The sequence below is a fragment of the Cynocephalus volans genome, chromosome 8 (assembly GCF_027409185.1).
Source record: "Cynocephalus volans isolate mCynVol1 chromosome 8, mCynVol1.pri, whole genome shotgun sequence".
NCBI lineage: Eukaryota > Metazoa > Chordata > Mammalia > Dermoptera > Cynocephalidae > Cynocephalus > Cynocephalus volans.
The window spans coordinates 16,507,646-16,527,255 of record NC_084467.1 but is presented as its reverse complement, the minus strand read 5'-3'; the positions used below and the strand labels follow the sequence as shown (position 1 = coordinate 16,527,255).

Below are 19,610 nucleotides of genomic sequence, written 5' to 3'. Positions count from 1 at the left end.
AGGCTCTAAGAGGAGAGACAATTCACCTGAGTGCACAGAGCTAGAAATCTGGGAGTGACAAATCAAATCCAGTCTGTCTGGAACCTCTTCCCTGTGGGGACCCTTCTTAAGAGGCTAAATCCAGCAGGAAATTAGATTTCTGTGGCAGGCACTTTTCCCTTTGCAAATCAAAACAGAATCTAATCAGCAGTCTTTTTCAGGCTCATCTTCCACAGAAGATTCTAAATATATCAGCACAAAAGCATTTCAGAATTCACAACAAAATAATATGCTGTGTTGTTATGTGGGTATAGCCTGTTTCAGAACATCCAAGTGAGGCCCCTGACAGAGCAGAAGGAGCCCAGTCTCTGAAGCCAGAGACCTGGGTTTGAATTCTGATTCCACTCAGGACTTTGGACAACTGCCTGATCACTTTCAGTTGGAATTCCCTCATCTGTAAACTGGAGTTAGAGAATGTAAGATGTATTATGGGGCCTAGTACAATTATTATTGTTTTTATGACCTATGCAGTGAAGGCTGGTGTGGCTGTGTTTCAGATTATGAAGCTGAGGTGCATAGAGAGGTTAGGGACATTCCTGTGGCCACATTGCTGTTGTGTGCGTTGTTCGGTCTTGGTATCCGTACACCAAGCTGCCCAGCTGGTTACGTTTTCTACTTTCCATGCAGGAAGAGGCAAAATTGTTGCCCGGGATTTGGGGCATTTCTATGGGTAGCCAGCCTGGATAGCTTGCAGCCTCCATGACTTTCCCAGAGCAAACAGGGACCAGCCAGTGCTTGTTTATCTGAGTCAGCAACCCATCAACCTCAATGTACGAGGCGAGTTTTCTATTAATTTCATGTTTTCAATCATTGGGTTGTTGGGTTTTTTTTCCCCAAAATAGAAAAGCATCACATGCTCATTTGTGACCAAAAAAATAGAGTCAAGTATAAAAAAGGATTTAAAAAAACAGTAATTCCACTACTTGGAGGTAACGGCTTCTTGTTTTTCATACTTGTATGTATATATATTTAAACATAGTTGAGCTCACTCTAATACACAGTGTTATATCCTGCTTTTTTCATTCAATGCCACTTCATAAGCATATTCTATGTTATTAAAAATTTCCAAAACATGCTGCCATTAAAAATTATAACACCTCATGGTACCAATATATAAAACTGTATTTATTCAATCTACTTAAGCTGGGCAGTTAGGCCCAATTGCTGTCGTGCTGTCAGGGGACTATCGTTTAGTCTTTCAGATTATTTCCTGTGCACTGGTTGCTAGGAACACATTGACTCCCTCGATTTTAGACTTTTTAAACTGGATCCTGCACCCCAAATCTCCCTCTCTTGAAAAGCAGCTATGAAAATAAGCTCTTTGATATTTCAAGATTTTGAAGCCCATTAGTTCTAGAAAGTCTGTAGTTATCAACACCAATAACTAATAAATGAAAACTTCCATCTTTCAGCCAAGCTTGCCATGTGTATTACTGGATGTGCTGACAAAGTGTTGAGTTTAACTGAGGTAAAATGCTACCTGTACCTCATCTGAAAGAGTTTTTATCTTCCTTTATCTCATCTTTTAGGCACAAATTACGTGCAGTCCACTAAAATGAGTCACTGTGGACTGAGCGCAGAATTCAAAGCCACATAACTCTAACTTGGAGCCCCAGCCCTGTCTCTCATGGGCTGCAAGACCAGAAAGCAACTCATTCACACAGCTTTCTTTGTAAAATGGGGTTAATATTATTAACCCATCTATCAGAGCTGTTGCCAAGATTCAAATGAGACAATATAGGTGAAAGCATTTTGGATAGTGCTCAGAAAAATGGATTTGGTTGTTAGCAGGATTATTAGAGAAACTCACCATGCACGCTATCTCAGCGATGCCCTAAATATCATAGCTTCCCCTGGATCTCACACACTTGAACACACAGCATTTCAGCGGCTTGGAGGGAAATAGCCCAAGTTATACCTGCAGCCTAAACTGGGGAGCAAATGGCCACTGCTGTCTGCCAAAACCTTTGAAACTCATCCAATTGCTTCTAAAAATCTATTTTATTATTTTTTTTAAAAAGGGGGAAGCCGAGATATTTAAATTCTTAGAGTGGTTTTCTCATTTTTTTTCCACCCCGCACAGGGCTGTCTTTTGAGTGTGATTTCAGGGACAGGACCACTCAGCGCTTTAAAAAGACTTTGTTGCTTACTAGGAAGTACTTTCAAATCTGTCCACATTTCAGAGCATTATACTCTTGTCTGTATGGTTCCAGAACCCGAGGTGGTCACACCTGGGACCTCGTCCAGCTTCCTCATTTTGCAGAGGGGAGACTGAAGCCCAGGTGCTGCTCAGACATGCACAGCAGGGTCTTGCTGACCTTTGACTTCCCAGGTTTGTGATCTTTCTCCTGTACTGTGGAGAGCTGGGTTTTCCTTCTGGAAAGCAAAGCAAACTGGAAAGCGCTTCTTCTAACTACTAGATTTTGATTCCTGTTAAGAGTGCCACCCTCCCCTACAACAGGTAATAATACTTAAGCTGTCACCAGTTATTTCAAGAAAGTGAGGCCCGGGGTCTGGGTGGCAAGTAGGGCTCAGGCAGAGATGGGAGAACAAGAGGACTTCATAGTTTTGTTCTGGGCCAACCTCCGGTGGCCTCAACCAGAAGTCTACCTCATGGAAACTTTACTGGAAGAAACTTCCCCAAACTGACACCCTCGCGGAAGCAGGGTGCCTTGATAGATTGGGTTGTCACGGTCCGCCTGCTCCGAAAGGCTGACTCTGAGGCTGCAGCCGGCTCCCCCTGCCAGCCCTCTCGGGTGGCCAGGCTTCTGGGCTGCAGGGGGTGGGATCCCTGCCAGATGCTTGGCCAGACAACTCCTGTTTGCCACTTCACGCAGCCCAGGTGGCTAGGGGGGCCTGGCGGTGGCTCAGGAGGAGCCTCTACCTTCCCTCCCTACACGACTCTGAAAACCAGGCTTTGCCCGCTGCCCACCCCTGCTGCTGCTGGCTTGTCTCCTGGGCCCCAGGCAGCAGTGCTCTGTCCTGACCTGCAGAACGTGTTCTTGCTGTAAGGCTAGGTGAGCCAAGCACTCACTTCTGTAATTGAATATTTATCTCTGATTAGGGCTTTGTTCCCTTGGCTGTGGGAACGCTGGGAATTCCTGGGCTGGACAGCTTGAATCTGCTTCCCTCACTGTCTCCGGCTCTGTCTCCCTCTCCTCCTCTCTCCCTTGAGGGCACCCCTTTCTCTTTCTCTCTCATCCTCTCTCTTCTTCATACAACAATAAGTAAGAAATTAAGCCTGCCAGTGAGCTGTCTCCAGTGATTGTCAGCTCCATCTTCCAAGCGTCAGGTCTGCTCCTTGATGGATGGCCACTTCCCAGTTCCCTCTCGAGATGGACTGGGCTGCTCGCCACCAATCCTCATACCCTCCCAGTCATTGCAGACCAGTCTCCCATGACTGGCATGCCCTCATTTCCAAAAGGAAGGTGTGAAACCGCTCACATCATCCCTTGCTGTGACCTCATCTCACAGGATTCTCTCCGTGGTCCTATAAAGGAGTCAGGGCAGGTACAACAGGGGCTCCGAGACAAGGGACTCAGCCGTAGGAAGGCAAGCGGGGCCCTGACTCACAGCTGTGGCCCTTTCTGTTGCAGCCAGGAATTGGCCAGCGTCTCCTGCAGAGGCCTCTTGATCCTGGCCCGGTGCCACCAGGTGCCTTCTGCTCAGGGAGAGATGCCTCTGGATTCATTCTGCCCTCAGACACAAGGCATGTCCAGAAACCAAGAGGCCCTAGCCCAGCAGTACAAGTTGAGTGAAGAACATAATAAAGGTTAAAAATCCTGTTTTCAAATTTTGTTTGCCACTCTTGCCTGGAACTATGAATTTTTAATTCACTTCTGGTTGAATTCTAATTTAATTTTGCAGTGAACACCATCTGTTTAAATCAGCACTTTGCATTGAACAATGAGGGTCAGCTCAACTCTGCCCCTCCAGAGGTAGCACTGCCTAATTGGGACGAGGCTGCCAGTTCCGGAGAGGACTCTCCCCTGCCAACCTCCTCACTTCTGTGTTTCTTCTGCAGCTAATACTAGTACCTTCTGGCGGGGACGTTATGAAGACAGAACTGTACCATCTAGCAACAAAATAAAACTAACACGATGCCAGGCGCATAGTCAGTGTTCAAATATTTATTAGCTGCCCTTGTTCCTTTTTCCTCTCCTCTGTTCCTTTCTACTTCTCCCTTCCTTCTGTTACTTTCTTCTCTCCCTTTCACCTCCTCAGACACCTTTGCTCCTTGCTCCTGGCTGTCCCTCGCTCCCCACACCTCAACATTTCTCTCTCCAGGTCAGGTGAGGATTTCCTGCTTCCCTAAGCCTGACAGCTGTGTCTGCTGGCTTCCTAGAGCCAGCGCCAGGCAGAGGGCTGCCCCTTAAATCAGGTCTCACTGCCACTGCACCCCGCGAGCTGAGCCAGGATAACGGGGGCACGAGGGCCTAAAGGAGGAACGTGAGGAAGTGTGAGACATGTCCAGGGCAGAAGGACAGCACAGCAGAGGGAGCACATGCACCAGTGTCCCCAGGCGACCAGTGCCCAAGGTCAATTTCAGGAGATAATCAATGTCTCTGAAAAAGCACTTTATCAACTTTTGAGTGCTGTGTCCATGGTAGCATCCCAGGCTGTCTTTTCCCACACCTGGTCCTTACTGCTTAGTTTGAACTAAGAGAGTGGCATGGTCAGAAATCTTTCTCAAAAATTTTTAAAAGATTTTTAAGGGGTTTTGGCAGGCAGTGTCCCTCTCTCTACCTGGCCCAGCTGCTTCAGTGTCTGAGCTTCCTAGATTTCCACAAAAGTATCACCAAACCTCAAGTGCCTTTTCTCAGTTCTAGAACCCAATTTTTCTTCCACAGAAAAGTTCTCATGTTCCCCCTTTCCCTTGTACAGCAATTCCCAGTCAATTCCTGCCCCCAAATACCCAACGATAGCCACATGCCTCTCAGTGCCCTTCCCTAGGCTGATCCAGCTTTGATCCCCAGGTGCCAGAGTGAGACTCCCCCAAGACTCTCACCTGGCTCCGGGGCAGCCACTGCTCTGCTGCTGGTGGGACACTTACTTGCAGGTCAGAGTCTCGGTCTCTTCATCTCCCCTGGCAGCCCTGCCCTCCTCCTCCTTGCCTTCCCCACAGGGCACATCTAATCATGTAACTCCAGCCTTCAGGAGGAAGTCCAGGTTCTTTAACCTGGTTTACAGCTCCCCTTAGGATCAAGGCCTTGCCCGCCTCGCCCCTTCCCTTCCCCATTCACCTGGCCAGCTCCTACTTATTCTTCAAGACCCAGCCCAGACATCACCCCTTCCAGGAAGCCTTCCCTGACTGAACCCTTGCCCACCGCAGGCTGTTTCTTATCTGCCTCCCTGCCGGGCTGTGAGCAGCTGAAGGTAATGGAGTTCATCTTGCCCTCCATATTTCCAGCATGGCCCTGAGTGGGTGCTCAGCTGTTTGTACACGGCGGCAGTGTCACTGAACTGAGTCCCACCTCCGGGAGTCCCTTCCTGTCCTGGGGCCCTGGCTTTTGCAGGAAGCACCTCTTGGAACAGAGGGGAGCCCCACGCCAGCCTTGGGTGTGACAGGTCTGGGCCAGGGGCTCTGAGTGCGGTTGGCTGGTGTGTCCCTCCTCGATTCCTCGATTCGGGAGGGCCTGCCACACCCTCCACGTCCTGTCATTGTTCCTCCCTTCCTGTTTAGCTAGACTGTTAGGCTGGGAACATTTCTCCTCCCTTCGAGGACCTTCCTGAATGGAGCTATTTCTCCTAGTGTCTCCCCCGACATCTCCCAACACCCAAACCTCTGGCCCACTGGGGGCTCAGGAATCAAAAGATTGGGGTTCAAATCCCAGCTCTACGCATTTAGCTGTGTGATGAGAGGCCAGGGTCTCGCCTCTCCAGACCTCAGTTTCCTCATTCGTGAAAGAGAACTAATAAGGCAGCTCTCGTGGGATGGTGAGGGCTTCATGAGCTAAAGATTTCCCTGATTCTGTGAAGGGTGAGCTGTGATGTGTCATCCCTGTCCCCAGCCCTGCTGAGTAGGGACAAAATCTTTGTTTCTCAAGTTTTTAAAAAAGATTTTTAAGGGGTTTCAGCAGGCGGTGTCCGTCTCTCTACCTGACCCAGCTGCTCTCAGGAAAGCCAGCTGTATGCTCACTGGAGGCCCGCAAGTCCAAACATCCTGTTCTTTTTTGAACTTCTTACTGGAGAAACAGGGAAAAGTTGTAGTTTTTTTTCTTCTACCCATATCAGGTGACACAAAACACACAAGCCTGGCCGGATTGAGCTGCTTGACTCTGATGTTTGGGAGCAAATCCGAGCTGCTGAGCAGGGAGGTGGTTCCTGTCCTGGATTAAGGCTGATTCTGTGGGAACTGGATGACCCCTGAGACAGGAGGGCGACCCTGATGCCTCCCCAGGGCCTGGGCCTGCAGCGGAGCCCCTTCCTCCTGGGGAGAGGGGGCTCTGGGCTCACGTCCTCCCTGCCCCTTCTCCCTCCCTCCCTGCAGGTGAATTTTCGCAGCCCCCGGAGCAGCCAGAGATGCTGGGCTGCGCGGACACAGGTGGAGAAGCGGCTGGTGGTGCTGGTGGCAGTCCTAGTGGCGGGACTGGTGGCCTGCTTGGCAGCGCTGGGCATCCAGTACCAGACAAGTAGGTGCCTCTGTGTTGCGTGGTGGGTTTGGCTCACTCCTGCCCTCGGCTCTGTCCATTTGTGCAAGGGGGGCTTCCCTGCTCAAGCCGGGACTGTAGGCAGAGGAGGGAGCTCGACCGGGTGGACTCCGGGTGCTGATCCACCGAGACCTGCGAGGTGGGTGGCATGGGCGGGAGCAAGGTTTCAGAGTCAGGGGAGTGTGAGTCCACATCTGGCCCAGCAGCTTATCGGCTGTGTGACCTTCGACAGGTCACTTAGTCTCCCAGAGCCTGTGTCTTCTCTACTTTAAATGGGGAAAACAGGGCCCAATTTGGGATGGCTCTGAGGATTTGGATAATGTATATCACATATCTGGTGCGTCACAGGACTTCCTCAGCCTTATCTCTGGGTACCACTGTTGTCAGGATGCAGCCTGGTTAGACACACAGGCTGACGCTATTTGGCATCCTTAGTTCTAATAAAATAGCAATAATGGCTTCTGTTTACTGAATACTTTCCATGAACCAAATACCACACGTCTCCTTTACAGATGTAATCTCATAGGTGTGGTTACTTTGGGACCCTTTTCTGTATTAGGAAACTAGTACAGAGGCACTAAGATTGAGTGCGTTGCCCAGGGTTCCATGGCTAGTGGGGGATTGAGTGAGGAAGCTGGAACTCAACCATCGGCTGCCAGGCTCCGGAGCCAAGGATTTTCCACCTGAGAAAGCAGTGGCCACCCCAGATATTGACAGTAACCTCATTACCCAGTAGCAGGTGCTGGCATCTGCCCTGTCTGAGCAAACACCTGGCCAGTCAAAGCAAATCCTGGGATGATTTCCAAACCCACCTCTAAGTTATGTCTGGGCATCTAAGTGCATTTTTACCTACCTTCCTGCTGCACCCTCCTTTCCAGAAATTTGCAAGTCCTTTGCAAACAGAAGCAGCAAAACAAAGAATAAATTTTCCAGTAAATATTTCAAGTTGTCTTACACAGTGTTGAGGCCAGGCACGATGTAGCTGAGTGTCAATGAATTATACCTAGGACCTGTTTCTGCCTTCTCAACTGATCAGGCAAATCCTAAAGGGAAGAAATATTTGCTGCCTCAGCAGGTGATGACCAAGTGCTGGACAAAGCTCTTTCATGCATTCAATCGTTCATTCATTCATTCAACAAACATGTATTGAATAGCTGCTAGGTGCCAAGTGCAATGCTGGGCAAAGCAGATTTAAAAGCAAGTGAAATATGGGCTCTTCCCTCAAGTTCACATCCTAGTGAGGGAGGTAGTCAGGGAGACAGCCTTGATACAACATGGTTCATGCTAGGATGGCAGACACCCAGGCAGTCAAGGGACCAGAGAGGGAAGGTCTAGGAAGATTTCCCTAAGGAGACAGAGCCTTGGGGGGGAGGGCGGCTGGAAATCATTAATTAATCAAATATGCATTAAGCCCCTGCTAGGACAGGAATATTTGGTAAAGTATCCACAAACAATTATGTAGTCAAATAATCAAGCAGTTATTGCTTAAGCACCACCGAGGTACCTAGCCCAGAGACTGGCAGAGCAGGTGCTTAGTGAAGAGCTCACACCTCTGAGCCTGACTTCTGGGGACTGGTTTCTTATTTTGTTTTTAATCTTAAGTCCCCTTATGATAACTACAAAAGCCTTAATCAGTCAGTCTCTCTCTCCACTACACACACACACACACACACACACACACACACACACACACACACACACACACACACACACACACACACACACACACACACACACACACACACACACACACACACACACACACACACACACACACACACACACACACACACACACACACACACACACACACACACACACACACACACACACACACACACACACACACACACACACACACACACCCTACCTCCCTCCTTGAGGATCACTCTTTTACAGTCTGTCTTCTGGGTATTTCCACCAGCCAAGATTTTTGTCAAGCTCTACTTCCTGTGGTTTGCTGTATAAAAACAATAGGTATTCAGTTCCTTTTCCAAATATCAAGTGATATCATAATAGTGAATAGACTTTTTCAAACTACGCAGAAATTCTCTCCCCTCGCCCCATAAAGATTCTGGTACCTCCCACCTAGTTGGAGAGTGGGACAGGCAACTCTGATTAAGATGATCTGATCTAGAGATACTTAAAATTTCACCATCTCCCCCACCATTTCCTTTCTCTATTTTCATGCCTGTGGCTCCATAGTTTTTTTTTGTTGTTTTTTTGGTCCTTTTTGTGACCGGTAAGGGGACTGCAACCCTTGGCTTGGGCATCGCCCGCACCGCGCTCAGCCAGTGAGCGCACCGGCCATCCCTATATAGGATCCAAACCTGCGGCCAGAGCACTGCTGCGCTCCCAGCGCCGCACTCTCCCGAGTGAGCCACGGGGCCGGCCCAATAGCTTTTAATTGTTGTATAGTTATCTCAAAATAAAGTCACCCTGATTTTCATGCTGTCATGCAGCTCCTCTGAGCCCTTTGTCAGCCTAAAGGACTTCCCGTTTGTCATCAGATGTTAATAAGCCCACAAGTGAACCACTCAAGCCTGTCCCGCTCCAGCTGGCATTACGTTGCTGACTGAAGTGAGGACTGCCCCCGCCAGCCCATGCATTCTTTTCTCCTCTCTAAAGATAGACCCTGAGCCTCGAGGAAGCTGAGCGACCATGCCCAGCCATGAGATCATGTCATTGTCACCGCAGAATTGGTCCTACTCTTCTTCCTAATTTCTAGATGGAGAAATGGAGGCTTTGAAAGATGAGGTCACTTGCACAAGGCCCCACAGGCAAAAGCAGAAAGTCAGGATTTGAACCCAAGTCTGACTGTCTCCAAAGCCTGTCCTGGCTCGCAGCCAACCTGCACAATGGGGAGACTGATCTTGCCCATCAAATGGCACCAGCCCCTGTCACGAATGGCAAAGAGGTGCAGAGGGAAAGCAGAAGAGATGCAGCCTTGGCCTTGCTGGGCCAGGACAGGCCCGGCTCAGCTCTCGTGCTCAGCGGGGTAACGGTTTCCCTTCACTCTCTCAGAGCCTCAGTTTCCTTATCCTCAAATGGGTATCGCTCCTGCAGCGGTGCCTTAATGAGGGCAAAGTGAGATCATGAATGCGTGTGCAGTGCCTGGTGGGAGCTGTGTTCAGTAAACAGTGTGTATTGTCGCAGACGACTAGGTGGGGCCTGGGCGCCTCAGCCCTCAGCATCGGGTCCGTCACGCCACCTCGGGTGGCCACTGTGGAGGCTGCCCACGGTTGGGTTCCTTTGCTGGAGCAACCTTGAGGCAGGAGTCCACCCCCTTCCTCTTGCCTCTGGCAAACCAGTCTCTTAGCGTTGTTTAATTTTTGGTTTTTTGAGGACTCACTGAGGTAATTAACTCCCCTGCCTTGTGCTCGGGAGGAACGATGTTCCCTAGCGCCCGTCTCCTATGCCAGAGTCTTTCCTCCCTCCTGGGTCCTGGCCCCATACCGTCTCCTTTGCCCATTTGACACATAGTAAATGTTTATCTTTGTAGAATCAATGACAGACATTTCTACTGTTGTCTTTTGACTTTTCTTATATAATGTGTAGGTCCCCAACTAAATGATTTGTTTGCAAAGGAAAGGACTCTGCCTTTTATATGCCCCATACCACACACCCCGTATTCAGCAAAGAACCTGGAAGATACTCAGTGATTAATTTGTTGAATCAATGAAGGAGTGAATAAATTTGTCAGGCATCAAGGAATATTTGTGGAAGGAAAGATGAAGAGAAACACTTTGGTTCTGGGTACTTTTTAAGCCATAAAAAGGATTTTAGGCAGGTAACCTGAAGTCTTATTTTACAAGTCAAGTGATTGCAGGTCTACTGACATCATTTCTCTGTAGGGGTCTCATGATCATCCAGTTCCAAATCTGTTTGGGGCCAGGGTGGGATGTGACCCCAGACCACTGCACTGTCCTCCCACAGCTCCTCCCTGCCTACCCTTCACTGGCCTCTTGTCTTTGATTTCCAGGAACGCCCTCAGTGTGCCTGACTGAGGCCTGCGTCTCAGTGACCAGTTCCATCTTGAGCTCCATGGACCCCTCGGTGGACCCCTGCCAGGACTTCTTTAGCTACGCCTGTGGTGGCTGGATTAAAGCCAACCCTGTGCCTGATGGCCACTCACGCTGGGGGACCTTCAGCAATCTCTGGGAACACAACCAAGCCATCATCAAGCACCTCCTCGGTAAGCACCTGGTAGGGAGGCCAGTGAATGGGCCAAAGAGGAGCATTGTCTGCTGGACCTACCCAGGCATGCCTGGTTAAAAGAGGAGCTTGGCAGAACAGGAAAAACATAGGCTTGAGAGTAGGTGAAGCTGGGTTAGAATGTCTGCCCTGTCACTCATTGTGTGACCCAGAATAAGTTACTTATCTCTGAGCCTCAGTTTCTTCATCTGTCAAATGGGACTAATAAGACCCAAACTGCAGAGTTTTGAGAACCAGAGAGCACACATGTCAAGCATTAGCATGGTGTGTGTGGCACAGAGTAGGTGCACAGGAACTGGTAGCTGTGGTAGTTACTTTTGTGGCTTCAAGCTGCAGCTTAGTTTTTAGCTAGTACTGATGTGAGTTTTCAAAGTGTGAGCAAAAGGAATCAAGGCTGAACACACTTGATCAGATTTTAAGGTTACAATCCAGTGAAAGTGATAACAGTTTATCAGAGAGTTAGTTACTCAATGTAGGTGGACTCTCCCTTGGCCCCTTGGTGATCAGGCTTGCGTGATAAGCCGTCTGACCAAAGTTTTTCTCTTTGCATCTTGTTGGGCCTTCAGCACCTCTAGTTGACCTCAGTGTTGGTGGTTTTATCCTTAGGTTAGAATCCCACATCTGTCTGGTTTGCAGCTGTATCCCTGGTAATGTTTGTTGAATTCCCATCTGCCCACTGTGTCCTCCTTTAGCATGAAATCACAGCAGCCGTGCTGTATAGAGGTCCTGACTTGAACCCCTGGGCAGCCGGGACCTTGGCCATCTCCTGCTCCTGCTGACCCCTGCCCCATCCTGGGACTCTTAAGTGCTAGGAGAGACCACCAGGTCAATTTGCCTGACTGGAAAAGCTGGTCACTTTACTCATCAATGGCAGAACTTTGATTTGACAAACATTTATTAAATTTAGTTTGTAGAAAATCCTCAAGATATTCAAAAGTAGGGAAAATAGAAGAAGATACCTAAAAAGAGACAAAGCCTTCTTATAAGAATCGATTCTAATTTGACAATTAGGAACTTAAGGCAACTGTGGGAAATAAGCAAACCAGGTTAAGGAGACCTTTCCTTTCTTTCCCACTCCAGCCCCAGAGGCACAGCTGCTACTAGGTAAAACATATCCACCGTTTCTCCTTGGCCCCCAGCAGCTCTTGGGCAGGACCCCTTGGCAGGCCCCAAAGCAGCAAAGCCTCCTCCTTGTTTCCTTGAGGATCAGAGCAGGGTGGTGTGTGGAGGTGGGGCTGAAGGAACTCTATATGTCAGAAACAGCAAAGCCCCAGCCTGAGATGTCCCCCTGCCTGCCTTGTGCTACCAAAGGTGCCTTCGAGAGGGGATGCAGTCTTTGATTGCAGAGCTAGAAGCTTAAAAGGCAAAATGTCTGTAGTTGCAAGATTGGAACTCAGGGATGTCCCTTCCCCAGTGCCTAAAGACATAGCTGGGGGCTTGGCAGGAACCATTAACCAGGCAGGGGAAGAGTCCAGGTAGTATAACCAGATGGGTTGGCTTCTCTGCTTCAGAATCACCAGGACGTGGGTTCAAATCCTGACTCTGCCACTTACTATGAGATCTTAGGTCAATTACATAACCTCTCTGGGCTTGGTTTCTCATCAGTACAGTGGGAACCATGCCTCTTCTGAGCTATGAAAATTAAATGAGAAAATGCATTTAAAGTGCTTTGCCTAGGCTGGCCTGCTGTTGTGGATGCTGTTTATATTGATGTTACTGTTATTTGCCCTTGACTTTTGCACAGCACTTTATACTTCACGGAGCTCCTTTGTAGATGTCACCCCAATTAATCCTGTAGGGAGGAAGCTGGGAAGGCGTTGTTTGCCCCATCTGATAGATGAGGAAACTGAGGTACAGAGAGGTCCTCAAGACAGGCTAGTAGGTGGCAGAGCTTGGACTTGCCTGGTTCTTGTTCGTGTGCCCTTTCCCCTGTCCCACACCATCTCCTTCAGGTATAAGGCACGGACACAGCTGCCTTCCCACCGTGTTGGAGAGAACCTGCAGGGAGCAGAGAGCAGTGAGGGCCTGAAGGACAGAGGGAGAGAGACTGACGTTTTGTTGGGTGTCCACTGTGTGCTGTGCACTATACTCTGTCCGCTGCCCCTTTACTCTTCACAGCAACCCTGGGATGTAGGAATTTTGTTTCTGTTTTCTAGATGAAGAAACTGAGGCTCAGGGAAGTTAAGTTACTGCCAAGGACACACCTCCAGTCCAGAATGGAGGGGGGCCCACAGTCTGGGGAGCAGTTAGCACCAAAAGGGGACAGGGAAGAAAGGTGGACACACCCTCTAACTTCCCAGTTAGGCTCAGAACTGGCCCTTATGTGTTGCACCTATGGGTCCCGATCTCACTGGTTCTGGGGCTGGTTCTTATCAGAAAGACCTTGGGTCTGTGGCAAGATTGAGTTCATTTTCCCTACCCCACCCCCAAGGTGGCAGGGCTCACGATGAGTGGCCTCCAGTCCTGGGCTCTGGCCTTATGTCCATGGTGTCCCTGAGGGTCAAGTTGTGGGTGGGGAGCTGCACTGAACTGGGCACAGAACAGCCAGAACCTTGCGTTCAAGCCCCAGACCCCAGGGCCAGGGTCTGGTGATATCAGGAGGCCAGACTGTGGAGTTTTGAAGTCAGGCAGCCCTGGCACGCCAGCTTGGCTGCCTAAGGTGAAACCAGCCTCTCTCCTACTTAGTTTCACTCTCTGTAAACTGGGGGTAATGATGCCACCTAATACATAAGGTCACTGTGAGTACTGACTTGCATGTCATGTTCAAGGTGCTTAGCACACAGCCTGGCACATAGTAGTGCTCAGCAAAACAGAGCTTCTCTTCTTGATGGTTTTAGGTGAGTTCCAACCCAGACTTCTCCCTAATGAGCTGTGTGGCTGCAGAGAGGCCACCCAGCTTCTCAGGACTTGGCTCTTCATCTGTAAAGTGGGAACTAACTCAGATCGTTAGTAGGGGTGCTCTAAGGAGTAATTGGGTGGTCAAAGAAAAGAGTAATTATTGCTTATTTTATTTCTTTTTTTTTTTTTTTTTTTTTCTTTTTTTTTTTTTGTCTTTTTCGTGACCGGCACTCAGCCAGTGAGTGCAGCGGCCAGTCCCATATAGGATCCGAACCCGCGGCGGGAGCGTCGCCGTGCTCCCAGCGCCGCACTCTCCCGAGTGCGCCACGGGCTCGGCCCCTTATTTTATTTCTTATAGAAGCACTGATGTGGACATGGTTTTCTCTTTTTTTAATTGTTTTATTTATTTATTGGTGGCTGGCTGGTACGGGGATCTGAACCCATGACCTTGGTGTTACCAGCACCATGCTCTCCCAGGTGAGCTAACCAGCCAGCCCCTGGACCTGGTTTTCAGGGAAGGAGGTACAGGGCATGTCTATGACACTCTGAGTTGTCTACTTAGACTACTGCATTTAATCCTCATGGTAAACCCATGGAGCCAGCTGGATATGCCTGTTTTACAGATGTGACTTGCAAATATGAAGGAAATCCTAGGAAATGGCAGAGCTGAGATTCAGACCCAGAGCTGTAGGGCTTCAAAACCTGCAGTCTTCCTCTAGTGACTCTACTGAGTCAGACTCACCACGTGGAGGCCGCAGGGCAGCGCGACGTAGGAGGACAGTGACCAGAAGTGCGGGTTGTCTACCTCCACCCTGGGCTGCTTGGCTGAGCTCTCCAGGCCGGGCAAGTGCTGGCCCAGGCCTGATGGACACTGTAACTAGGATCAATCCCCGGTGTCATACTGACCAGGAGCTTCCCCAGAAGGCACAGGCTAGGGTTCCCTCCCTCCCAGGCTCACTCCTGGGAACTAGTCTAGAAATGGCCCCTCACCTGTGGGCTTTGATACCTGAAACCCCTGAAGGGGCAGGTGGCAGGTGAGTGGGCCAGTGCGTTCTTGGGCTTAAGGCCAGACTGGTTTTAGCCAGCAGGCCTCAAAAGGGAGCCTGAGCCGATGGGCACTGGAGCAAGCAGGGTGATGCCCAAGCTGCTCCCAGCTAGCCTGGGGGTGGGCTTCCTCCCAGATGGAGAGGGGAGGAGATGTTCATAGTGCCAGTGAGGATTGTGTCAGCTGGCCGGGCAGGACAGTTTTGGCCTCCACTTGCCATATGGCCTTGGGCAAGCCAGGCATTTCCGTGATGTGTGAATTTGCCCCAGACCCCTCAGAGGAAATCCAGGCGGATCCGTAGCAGGTGGGCTGAACTAGGCCAGGAGCCACTGTGGCATGTCTTTGCAGCCTGCTGACTGGAGGGGGGTGGCACCTCCCACCCCACTCTGCCACTCCCCCAGACAGCCAGCATGGGCTGTCCTTGTAGGCTTTCATGAGTAGCCTCACTTCATCAGAGAGATGAAGTCAGCCCCATCAGCCCTTAGACTTGGCCTTGCCTTAGGCTTTCCAGCTGTGCTTTTAGCTCAGATGATTCTACCGTCTAGAATGCCTCATCACCCCCTCCAACTCTTCACGACTTTCTCAAACCTGCTTTCTCCATTAGGTCTTCCATGGCTACCAAAGGACCTCTTGGGGCCTGAGCTACGATTACATTGTGTATGCCTGTCATGTTTACTATACTTTATACTATAGGAATTAATGTATGCTTGTTAAAACAATTCAAGCAACACCAGCTCCAGAAAGAAACAGTCAGCAGTTTCCCTTCCTTCTGTCCCTGACACTGTTCTCCCTGAGAAATACACACAAAGTATTCCAATATTCCAATGCATTTTTACTTTGATATGTTTTTCCAATATTTGCTGTCTAATTTAATTTCATCTTCCTGTGCCTTTTGGAAGGAGGTACTCTGTGGACAGGATCTGCATCTTAAACGCTTTCTCTCTGGTGCAGTGTCTGTAGCACTGGACATTCACTTCACGTTTGGGAATAGTTAAATGGATTGATTGGGGTTGGTGAGTTAGCTCAGTTGGTTAGAGTGTGGTGTTGTAACACCAAGGTCAAGGGTTCAGATCCCTGAACCAGCCAGCTGCCAAAAAAATAAGATAAAATAAATGGATTGATTGACTAGTTGATTTAAGTTCAGGATTGGAGGGAGTGTCCAGGGCTTCTTAGGGGAGGCTTCAGGACCACCTCTGGGTTTCCAAACCAACCTGCAGGAAAGGACAGGAAAACAGAAAGAGCTCAGGCTCTAATCCTGGCTTTAGCTACTTGGACAAGTTACCCAACCTTTTGCATAAAAATTGGGTGTGATACTAACAACAGTGACTGGTGGAAATCGTTATGACAAGATATACACACGCAGCTGTGCCCACACACAGAGGGAGCAGTTCACCTTCTCAGGGAGGCTTGAGAATGCCTGGGTTCCAGTTCCAGCGTGCCGCTTGTTAGCCCTGCCTTCACCTCCTTGGGCCTCAGTTTCCTTCTCTCTGAAATGGGACAATAATACCTACTCAGGGTATCAGCATGATGATGAGATCTCAGCACACGGCCTGGCCTGCAGTAGGCACCAGTGATAATGGAATTATCATTATTTTGTTTTTATGCAGAGGGCAGCTGATAAAGGAGGTGCCGCCACCGCCTTTATCAGCTGCCCTCTTTTCCCCTCACAGGATGGGGCTCCTGAGTCCTGACTGTCTGAACTGAGTCTGTGGTTATCTAAAGCAAACACTGGTCCTGTCCTGGTGTGGATGGAGTCATGGCCTCACATGCTGCTGGCCACATGGTCCCGCTGCAGCAAGGGAGGCCGCAGGATTCCCTGTCATTCCTGTCCCCACAGCCTGCCTCAGTCACAGCTCTGCCTGCCTGGGCGTTTGTTTCCTCCCTGAGGAGTGATGTGGGAGAGGTGTTCCAATAAAAACTCCCAGAGGAAGAAGCAGGCCGATTAAACTGTGTGCTGTCTTTCCTCTCTGGGACTTAGGGGAAGTGGCTGGAAATTTCTGGAACTCAGGGTCCCTGGAAGGAAGTAGCCAGGCGTTGGGAGCCCTGTTATCTGGCCCTAGGCTGCCCAACGATTTCCATACCACTGGGGTCCTGGAGGTGCCACCATGTCTAAAATGTGTCCCCCAGCTCAATCCGGAGCCACCCAGTTGGCTTTTTGGCTTCCTCTTTTCCTCCATGGAATCTTGTTCTGGGACGTAAACACAAGCAAAAGTATCTTAAAGGAAACCAGACTTCTCCTATCCAAAGTTCTTTGCCTGATTTTACTTTGAAATTAAGGCTCTCCGCTCAGGCTGAAGTGATGTCTTTCCCAGAACACTTCACTCATTCATTCATTCGCTCAGCAATCACATAATGTACGGTTCCTGCATGCCCGGCAGTGCTTGGAGCTGGGCATTCTGTGAGGACTAAGACTGTCTTTTCTGGTGGCACTCGTATGTTAGCAGGGGAGACAGACAATAAATAAATACATGAGTAAATAAATAAATAATATGGTTGTGAAAAGTCAGGTCTGAAAAAAAAATCAAGTAGGATGTGGTGCCAGAGAGGAAAGGGGCTATTGTAGCTACAGTGGTCAGGAAGGGATGGGCTGTCTGAGGGGGGACATCTGGGCAGACATGTGCATTAAGTGAGAGAACAGACCAGCTGGCAGTGAGGGAAGAGGGTGCCAGGCAGGAGGAGCAGGCGCACAGTGACCCAGGGACAGCAGCGACATGAGCAAGAGCGGGGAGCGGGAGGTGTTGGGGGGTGGTAGACGAGGCTGCAGGGGTGGCAGGGGGAAGACCCACTGGTCCCGGGCAGCAGTTCTCAAGCTGTGTTCATCGTCACCCTCCATGAAACTGGAATACCACAGGTGCCCTGGGTATCTGTTTATATCTTCTATGTATACAGAGTAAAAAGAGTAAGAATTTGTTCCCCCAAGAATTGTCCCCCCAAGAATTCATTCTTGCCCCTGCCAAGAATGCATGATGTAGGACCCTAGAGGCAATTTTAAGAAATTTGCACACTCCAGTGCCTATTTGGACCAAAAGCAATTCGAGACAGTAACTATGAGCTCCCAGGCCAGGGTCCCCCTTGGTTGTCTAGTAGTGATCTCAAACTTCAAACGTCTGAAACTGAACCTTCGACTGTAGCTGCCTTCACTTTCTCCACTTCCTAAACCTGCCCCTCACGCAGCCCCGGCCTCCCACGTCCCAGTTAACAGCAACTCCTTACTCAGGCCAAAGAACCTGGCACCATTCTGGACTCCTGATTCGCTCCTGCCCCAGAAGCCTTTCGCCCCCTTCCCTGCCAGCACCCCCGGCCAAGCCCCCATCTTCCCTCACCTGGTCTATTGCAGTAGCCTCCTCCCTGGCTGTCCTGCTTCGGCTCTTGTCCTCTTGGGGCCTGCAAGGTAGTAGGTGCCCCCCGAGTGAGGACGAAGGAGAGGAGGTGGGAGAATGAGCTGGGGGCTGTCCCCGTGGGCTCCAGGAACCACAGGAAGGAAGAGGAATTTTATCTTCCTCCGGGGCTCCTGCATTGGCAGTGGGAGCACACGTGGCACCCACATGAGGAGGCATGACGCTAACTCCTGGGGGGCCCATGCTTTCTGTCTATCCCTGCCCCGCCTGCCTCGTTTCCTGTGCACACGAATCTCCGGTGGGCACCTGGCCTCGTCCCCTCGTCGTCCCCCAGGCATGGCGTTCTTCCTCATTGGTGGTGGACACCAGGCCCTGTTCTTTCAGCGCATGTTGCTGTAGGACTCCATGTTCCTGTCCAGGGCTGGTTCTGGGGACACAGGGACGACTAAGACACGGAATGGGGACGAGGCAGCCCAAGCCCAGCCCCCACTTCCGGTGCACATGGAACTCCTCCTCCCGCCTGAAGCTTGAGCAAGTCTTCCTCGGGGCAGCCTCCTGGAATTTCTCCTCCTAGCACCCCCAGTGTGTGCTTCAGAGTCTTGCGATCATTTGTGAATGCTGTGTGCGGCGCCCACCAGGGTGCGAGCCTCATGCGGACAGGCCTCCATGACACTTCTGGCAGCTGCCAAACAGTAGGAGCTTAATAAACAGCTGTGGGAGAACAAGTGCGCATGCACCTTGGTGGTTGGGGCTCGGAGCATGGAAGTTTGGACTCGGTCAGGGGCAGCCTCTCAGCGAAGGAGACAAAGGAGACGGGAGGCTGTGCCCAAGGGAGGCGTTCCCTCCTCCTCTCTCCTGTGATGATTTGGGGCTTGGGGACGGGTCAGGGAATGGGGACTGGTGCTGGAACTCGCTGTAATTAGCACAGCCAGGCTGTTCCTGGGGAGCTTTCTTTGGGCCTCTTATCAGTGGCCTTGGGGCATGGGCCAGGGCACACTGCGCCTCCCCCAACACTGGCCTGGCATTTCGGGGGTCATGGCCAGAGCCAGATGTGGATGGTGAGATGCTGCTTCCAGGGCCTAGCTGCTGAGGGAGTGGCGGGCTCCCCCTTTGCTTTCCCTGATGTTCTGCCTCCAGAGTCCAAGGAGCCAGAAGCAGCCCCTGCTCTCCTGTTTCCACCCCCTGCCCCGCTCTGGGAGGCCTCTTCTCTTTGCTCCCATGATCCCCAGGGTTGTGTGTACCCCTGACCTCTGTCTCTTGCTTAAGGGGTTCTCCTATCTCTATATCATCCTTCAAACTAGCCCCAGGCTGGTCCCATCCCCTTTTCAGGGCTGTCATCCTGTCTTTGGTAAGACCAGGACTTGATGTGCTGACCAGTGAAAATCATGGTGCTATTTATGGTAGAATCAGGGGGCCGGGAGCATTATGGGGCGGGGGCTGGGAAAGCTGATCAAAGACTGGTCAGGAAATGATGCATGCCTTTTG

General features: G+C 50.4%; 1 protein-coding gene and 1 non-coding gene across 4 annotated transcripts in view; one reads left to right on the top strand and one right to left on the bottom strand.

Moving 5' to 3' along the window:
• ECE1 (endothelin converting enzyme 1) overlaps positions 1-19,610 on the top strand; it is a 95,351-nt gene that overhangs the window by 45,546 nt on the left and 30,195 nt on the right. For all 3 annotated transcript variants that reach the window (XM_063104177.1, XM_063104178.1, XM_063104176.1), the window contains exons 3-4: positions 6,530-6,671; positions 10,672-10,884. In XM_063104177.1, the coding sequence (XP_062960247.1) occupies positions 6,530-6,671; positions 10,672-10,884 (355 nt within the window). The remainder of the gene's footprint in view (positions 1-6,529; positions 6,672-10,671; positions 10,885-19,610) is intronic.
• Positions 14,161-14,234, bottom strand: TRNAT-GGU (transfer RNA threonine (anticodon GGU)). Its single transcript has one exon. It is a non-coding gene; the product is annotated as a tRNA-Thr (tRNA).